The sequence below is a fragment of the Azolla caroliniana genome, unplaced genomic scaffold (assembly GCF_043228905.1).
Source record: "Azolla caroliniana isolate FFs.n. ecotype wild unplaced genomic scaffold, voAzoCaro1.0.p SCAF_1, whole genome shotgun sequence".
In the NCBI taxonomy this organism is placed as follows: Eukaryota; Viridiplantae; Streptophyta; class Polypodiopsida; order Salviniales; family Salviniaceae; genus Azolla; species Azolla caroliniana.
Window position 1 is genome coordinate 27,626,602 of NW_028230436.1, and position 8,443 is coordinate 27,635,044.

The 8,443-nt window shown below is 36.5% G+C and overlaps 1 protein-coding gene across 1 annotated transcript; it reads right to left on the minus strand.

Annotated features, from left to right (window-relative positions):
• Window positions 1–3,764: 3,764 nt before the first annotated feature.
• Window positions 3,765–6,084, minus strand: LOC147869398 (E3 ubiquitin-protein ligase RSL1-like). Its single transcript, XM_087338354.1, has 2 exons — window positions 5,458–6,084; window positions 3,765–3,894 (listed from the first exon to the last, which is right to left on the minus strand). The coding sequence occupies exons 1-2, from the start codon at window positions 6,054–6,056 to the stop codon at window positions 3,813–3,815; spliced, it is 681 nt and encodes a 226-aa protein (XP_087194480.1). The 5' UTR covers window positions 6,057–6,084; the 3' UTR covers window positions 3,765–3,812.
• Between the last annotated feature and the right edge of the window lie 2,359 nt (window positions 6,085–8,443).

The window sequence follows — 8,443 nt, forward strand, 5'->3', positions numbered from 1 at the left end:
TGAAAACCAAACCAAACCAAACCCATTTAAGAATTATTAAGTTATGTAAACCCAACCATTAAAGACCCAAGCCATTAAACCAAACCATTTAAAGCTAAATTAATTAAATCATTGAACAAAAAATTACTATTAAACATAATATGAACCATTGTTGGAAAAATAAATAAAAGATCACTAATTAAAACACTAAACTATTAAACCATTAGATTAATTAAACTATTAAATCATTAGGGAGAAAAAAGGTAAGTAAAAAATGAGAAACCATTCAACTGAGCCGCTTAAACCAACAACCCGAGTTTAAGAACCAAACTGAACTAAAACCAAATAGTTCGTGTATTTAAACTGATAAACAGTTAAAGTGTGAGTGAACTATTTACTTAGTATGCGTTGTATTTAAACCTTAATCACAAGTCCTTGATTTGGTAGTATAACAACTTACTACTAGGATGTGGATATGGATATGGATACCTTGCAATGTGTCTAGGAAATAAATTGTAATTGTTGGACGGTTTGCTCTATGTTGGAGTACATAGATTTGTTTCCTCAACTGTTGTCTACACAAGATGGGTTTGGATGAAAATACTTTGTATGATGTTACCGTTATGACCTTTCTTTATAACTAATGGAAGGATAATTTGTTAAAAAAAAGAAAAACTTACTACTAGGATAAGCTAATTAAGAGAGAGAGAGAGAGAGAGAGCCCAGATGGATGTAGCTCAGTTGGTAAGGTTGCCCAATGGAAACCAGGTGGTCATGGGTTCAACCCCTACATTCCACAGTGGCATCTAGTGAATTAAGAGATATGTATGGAGTATATAATAGAGAGGTGAGTAAAATTGGGTTTCTAAGCCAAGACATAGTGACTTGTAGTGTAACAACTTACCACTAGGATAAGCTAATTACGATAAGAGAGAGAGAGAGGATTCAACACAAAGGCATCTCCAATTCAAAAACTCATCAATGCCAAATGGGCTATGATGAGTGATGTACATGCCCCAAGGAAAAACTCATCAATGCCAAATGGGCTATGATGAGTGATGTACATGCCCCAAGGAGATTGTCTTCACATACAAGGTGTGTGGTCAGTTTCTTACCTCACACACCCCTTCAAGCTCACCCCGCTCACCCCTCTACGAATCGCCTCAAATATGATGGCATGTGGCATTCTTCCTTCATTTTATCAATTGCATCCACCTTCTCCATCCATGGCGTACTGCTCTAAAGCTCACGTGTGCTTAGCTTATGAGGATATTTAATTGTTTGAATGTTAACTTCTCATGCAGTAAAGTTAGGTTTGCCCCTTCAAACATCTTGAATATCTTCTTACAATTATCTACATGATCCAATACGAACTTTTAACATCCAAATCAATCTTAGGTCTTGTCCTTATTTGATTCCAAACAACCTTTCATGGGAATGTTTTCTAAGAACAACATAGTGATGTTTAGAATGTTGTCCTTTAATACGTAACTCATTTCATTCATTTGAGTGATAGACTTTTTTGTTCACTGTGGTAAATTGCACATTTACAATAGCTCAATTGGTTTCTTTCATTTGGGGGATAACACAACTATCTCAATTATGAATCACCAATTGGAGAAATCGCCCGACCAACAAATAATTTGCAAACACGTGGATGATCAACCCCATCCCTTTGGAAATCTTGGATGTAGTGTAACAACCTATTCTTCTTCGATGCCTTGAATTATTGGTAGGAGTAGGGTGCATTTGATAGCTCAAGGATTCACATAGTGACCTTCTCCTTCATTAGATCAATTATCTTTGGAAAAAAATGGAATAGGCTTTAGGTTCAACCGGGTACATATGAAACTGTACAAATAAACTAATGCATGAAAACGCAAATTCCTTCCCTTGACGATCCAACATCTTTCACAACTAAGTTTCTTCTAGAGATCACATAAAGTCACCCCACCAATTTGAAGCTTTTGTAGAATGTTGTTTGTAGAGCCATTGCTGAAAAATTTGGAATCCATAGTGTTGGTTCAGATGAAACTTTGGCTCTCGCCAACTATCTTTTGGTAGAGGGATTGGCCAAGGCATAACCTTTTGGTTGAGGATCTTGTATTTTATATTGATAAGATACCTTCATGTTCTTGGAGATTTAGGAGAACCTCATGCTCACCAAAAGCTAAGAACATTGATACAATATAGAATAGAGAAATGTGACTTCTATCCTTGCCAATGTGGTCTCTACTAAAGGCATCACAATGGGCTAGAGAAAGGTTGCTATGTTAACAGACTTGGAAGGTTCCATCTTGTATCAATGATTTCCAATCCTTCTTAAGTTTCACAACCTCCTATAAATGGTTTGTTTAAAAACATTTGACTACTTGGGAAGGCCTTGTCTACCCTCTGCCACAACAATTCACCTCTTTTGTTAAAATTTTGAATCCAACCTTACATTTGCTATTTTCAAAAGACTTTTCCTAACCTCCTCCATTGATTGGGTTTTCCCAATCCCTTTGGAATGTCCATAGGATTGTCCTATACCATCTAGATGATGATGGTTTCCTACACCCACTTTGCATTCTTCTCTAGAAATTCCCTTGGCGACTATGATGTTGAGTTGCTTCAACCTCTAAGAGGAATGATGGGGTTCTGATTTCCTCATATAATGAGAAAAAATAGAAACAATGAATGGGACCAAGAGGAATGGTTTTTGATGTGATGGATTGGTCTCCACAAAATCCATTGACTGCCTATATTGGTAGTGTGACAAGCATACAACAATTTAATGGTAATGGCAGTGTGAATGGCGATGAGAAATTTTATGAGACTGCACACAATTTGGGGGAGGCAAATAGAATTTACTTACAACTTTCCATTAGTGAAAATAAAAATTTGCAAACATATATAATGCATTGTTATAGTTAGATATTTGAATACTCTTGATCCCCAGATATTGGTCATGAGTTTAATTCTCCCCCGCATCACAAAACATCTTTTGCAACTTCATGTATCATTAACAAACATGGTATAAACGTCCTTATATAGGAACCTAGACTTGACATGATCATATTTCAATCATGCAATGACAAAGTCTAGAGTTAAGAAAGTAAAACAAATTTGGAGGCTTGGTTTTCATTTCATATGTGATGATGAAATTGCGTGAAGTGTCATGTCCTCATCCTCTATAGTTAAGTTTGAGAATCTAAAAATTTGAGCATGAAAAAATTCATAGGCTAGCTGTACAAGGTGAAGAAAATCATGGTGAAGATCCTTAATACACATTATGGAGGTTCTCTCAATAATCACTAATCATTCAAATATTCTGATGGGATTCTGTTGGGCGTCTTCTTGTTATTGAGCTCGACAAAAATATTAAGCCTTCACTATTTCTAGTTATGGTTGTAATTTTTTTTATGACACTTCTATATTTCCTTAGTGATATAAATTTCTATTCTCTGTGATTGTGTGATGCAAGCAGCTCTAAATGGTGAATTACTCATTACATGTCCAAATGGTGCATGCTAGGCTATGACAATGTCCATCACCTTTCCCTAGTTTTCATTAATGAAAACTCATGGACATCAAAGGCGACGAAAATCCTTGGCTTTCAAACATTTTATATTGATATCATAAACAAACAACTTGGTTTTCTTTTATTGTTCTTAATGGTCTTTATTTTTCCCTCTAATCATAATATGGTTTTTTTTTTCAACTACCCAATTTAATACTTGGCAAGGCTTGTGATTGTTTCAACATGAATGAATCTTCAAATTTACTTTATTTACTTATTTTTCTACCACCATAAACCCATAATGTTTGAAGTTGCGAAAACACATTTGCCGTCAGCCATGCTTCTTGCTTTTGCAAATATGGCTATTGGAAGTCCACTTTTCCCCACATTTGTAGCAAAACTCATTTCCACACCTATAAAAATTTAAAGGAAATTAGAAACATTGATGAAACCAAAACAAAATTTGTACTTAAAGACATCGTAAGTTATAGATATAGGATCATGAATTCAACGTCATTGTAAAGCATCACCTTGAACATACATTCATTAGACATTGTGATTACAAAGAAAATCTAATAAATGTGCCATTGCAATTTGCAACAAGCAACCCTTTTTTACACTAATGGTTCGATGCTTCTCTTCCAAAAGCGGCACTTGGGAACCAAAAAGGCAAGCTAAAGCTCCTCTTTTGGAAGTAAGGGGGTAACGAAGCATTGAAAATATGGATCAATACTGGGAGTTTAGTTTTTAATTGATGTCTTTGACACATGTGCTTATCTTACACAACATGTTCAAAGCAATATATATATATATAACATCACACAATATGGTGTTTCCTTGAGAGATCTTAAACGCCATCGCTCTACATTCCAACTTTATTGTTAGTATATAATTTAGAGCTTAGTAAATTTCCACATATAAAGTTGGCTTATAGGGCAAGGGTGTTGTGGGGCCTTTTCCTAGAAAACCCTAGTAAGTTTCCCGGTTAAGTAGGGAATAATGGACTACTACATGGTTAAGTAGGGAATAATGAACTACTACATTGAATTTCTATTGCAATCAAGCATTGACTTTTTGAATGTAGGCTTCACCTATACCATGGAACAAGATTTAGATGTCATCAAATCAGAAAATCAATGTCATTCTCAAAATATTACACAATGGCCAACACCCCTTGCACCTTACATCACTATTCTATGAGGCTATCTAGATCAACAATAGGCTTTAGCTACAAAATTCAGATTACTTTAGTCATGGAAAAGTGTATCGTTGAGACAATACTATGTTGTGAAGAGAATTTAAAGAGAAACATAAAGAATGATGGAACCACAATTTTCAAATGGATCACTCCTTCAACTGTATACGAAATGTTTAATGAAAGCATGCATGGGTTTGTGTGTATACACGATATGAAGTGAACCACTTGCAAGACACTTTACATGGAGAGTTCCTAGACTTGATTCATGTGGTTACTATCACTACCCCTACTTGATTATTCTTATGAATTGGACTTTTTTACAATTGTGTTGGATCAAGTGATTTCAAATCTTAGAACATCTGGTGATGGTTGAATTCTGTATTCCGGTACTAACTTTTGCGCCAGCATAGAATTTGTGTGCCTACAAATCTGACCCATTGTGTACTAAATGTGCTTTTGGTCCTAATATGTGAACTCTTATCAATAGTTCATGAAAATCTTCGACATCACCTTCTTCAAGTTTCTTTTATTATAGCGCGGTGTATAGGTTCCTACAATGGATATGAGTTCTTTTCCCACAAGTGGTACTAGCAATTTGCTAGTGCAGGATTGATAGTTAAAGACAAAAGGAATGTCCATCCAAGGACTGTCCCATTGAGCTCAAGGTCATTGCTAAACATGGGGTAGAGACAAATGGGAACTCAAGATAAAACAAAAAGCAAGGCTTTTTATAAACAAATCAATGACACGGTAATATAGTGCAAATATATGTGTATACCTGCACGTGATATGCATGCATCCCTGGTTGAGTTCAATGACGTGTTTGCAATTGGAGCAACTTCTCCATTTCTTCTCTTTAGCGAGGGAATGGAGGAGCAAATCCTCACGAATGCTAGAATTAGGGTTAGGGTTAGGGTTAGGGTTAGGGTGGTGGTGGGTGAGGTTAGTTTGGAAGTGAAGGCACGTGAGGTTGGCATGCCAGGGCACCATGCAAGCCAAGCAAAAGAGACGGTGACAATATGGGCACTCCACATCCACAACACTATCTTTCTTCTTCTTCTTCTTCTTCACTTCCTTCTTCTTCTTGTATGAATGTATGGACAAGTCTGAATCCACCTTCTCTTCCTCTGCCTCATCCTCCTTCATGAGGAGAGCAGAGCAATCCGGAAAGGGGCAATACACCCTTTGGCCTTGTGGGATTTGATCCTCTGCAAGCACCCTCTCCCATGCTTCTTGTATCTGCGCCGGTAGAATCCGGCGGTAAACATGGTGCTCAAGGTCTTGTCCGCAGCCCGGCACCACACAGAGAATACGCCCACCTCGCACCTTCTCCTCCACCTTGGTCTTTATGTAGGTCGTGAGGCAAGGTATGCACATTCCATGGGAGCATGGTAACCTTAATAACTCGTCGTCGGCCCCATCGTTTGATTCCATGCAAATGGTGCAGAGCAAAGACGGATGCTCAATCATGGGTTGATTCGGTATGTACTGAGACATGGACGATGATGCATAGAGAGCTTCTTGTAACTGTATTTGATAGGCTTGATCTTCATCAGAGATGGTTGCTCCTACTCCAGAGATGGCTTCTACAAGCTTGTCTGTTTCATCCATGATGATGATGAGGATGATGATATCTTCCTTTTATTGATTTGTGACTCTTCATATGGTAACTCTAGAGATGGCTTCTACAAGCTTTTCTGATTCATCCATGATGATGATGATGATATCTTCCTTTTATTGATTTGTGACTCTTCATTTTACCATTCTCTTCCTCTTCTTCCTCTTCTTCTTTGGGTAGTAAGTAGTACTTTCTATTTACTATTCTCAAATATTAAGATCACATAAGAGAGATGCCCTTTTTGTATATCTCTTTATTTTCCCCATGTCCCTCTATCTTCTTTACCACTAGATTTTGAAATGTGTGTGTGTGTGTGTGTGAGAGAGAGAGAGAGAGGATGACCCTTTTGGTAGGTCATATAGTTTTTTAGTAGTAGGCGTGTGTAGGTGTTATTCTCCTCTAAGGAGTTAAGAGGGAGGCATGCCCACTTTCTGGAGCAAGGATGCCAATTCTATATTTCTATTATTAGCCAGCAAACACCTATTTCAATGAAATATCAATCATGTAGTTGGGTAAGGAACACAAAATCCACTATTGTAACATAACAGAAGACACCGACATAGTTGAACTATTGTGAGCACTCGTAGGCTCTACCACTTAACAAAAAATGAGCCCTAGATAGAAACTATGGTTGTCTCCCATATGACAATTCTACATGTGTAGAAGATGGTCAATGTATAGCTCCCTGAGTGTGAAACAAATTAACAAATGAGTATATATTGGAGAAAGAGTCACAACTTGCTTGTCTAATACAGTTTTTTGGGGGAATTTGAAGAAACCTCTTTTTCTGTTCTTTTTTCCTTGGCCAATGTCTATTATCATTGGCTGTCATTTGTTAATATTGTCTTAGAAAAGGGTGCATTTTGTAATACCTTATGCGTGGAGATTGCTTTACCAAGTCACGCATTATTGATTTCCCTCATCACTTGTCAATAGTTATTATTTACACTCGTGGATCCTTTGGCTTATTTCCAAACAATAGAGTTTGGAGATACTTAAGAATGTAGTCTCTACAAGATGTCTTTTCACATTTATTTTTTAGGATTCTTTGTATCCACTGCAAGTTTTGGTGGATTCACCTAAATCTAGATTTAAACAATGGCTACCGCTCAAATATACTTTACCCCCCACACAATGAATGGAGCTTGATCCAATAACTAGGATACACTCTTCAATCTCACCCAAATGATTATCTAGTTTATGAAGAAACAAGACGGTTAATGTTAGAAATAGATGTTCATTTTAGACATAAAAGTCAATGCTTTCATGATTGGAATTAATAATATCCTAAAAGTTGAGATTTGGACTTTGAGAGCAACAAGTAGAATGTAGCCCAACAAAGTAATCTAGTTTCATGAGATATATTCACTTTCAAACAATGGAATAGTTACTTGTTTGGTGCATGTTTACAGTTTTGTTGTACCATGAAAACAAAACCTCCTCATTGTAAAGGTAACCTCAAGATCCAGACTGTGCCATTGACTAACATCATGAGATAATTGAGAAATTATCGTAAAGATAATTATACTATTCAAGATCTAGACTGCATCACTGACTAATATCATGAGCCATTTTAGTAATAATTTATGGGCATTGCCGTAAAGGTAATTATACTATTCAATATCCACACTGCATCATGAACCGTTTTTTAATGGATAGGCACATTACGTCAGAATGATTTTACATATAATAAGACAAATTAGCAAATCACTCAAAAGTGACCAGATCCCAGTTGCACTTGCATATAACATTACATTAGTAACGCAATCTGGAAATATGATTCATCACTATCCATTAGGTTGGGTAATTTAGTGAGTGACTAAAAGATTACCAAATCCCACTTGCGTTCACAATAGGAAGAGTAGTCCCAGCTGACATACTATTAATTCATTGCAAAATGGTAAAGTGAAAAATGATTGATCATGATCCAATTAATTGGGTTCACATTGGTGGCACAAATGTACAAATGGTACTAACACTTGCAGAAAAAACATAGGGATAGCTTGCTGCCAATGGTAAAATGCGAGACAAGGCACAAACAAGATTATGAACCCACCCACTATGTACAACTCTTTTAGTACTTTTTACATGCAGAAAAACTTTTCCTACGTATTTCATAAATTAGTAACATCACCAGAAGCGGAAA

Bases quoted from the DNA above. Each gene is read 5' to 3' on its own strand.
- LOC147869398 (XM_087338354.1), bottom strand. From the start codon at position 6,056: ATGTGCATACCTTGCCTCACGACCTACATAAAGACCAAGGTGGAGGAG. The intron at 3,895-5,457 runs GTATACACATAT...AAATTTTTATAG, and splicing joins TGCATGCATATCACGTGCAG to GTGTGGAAATGAGTTTTGCT.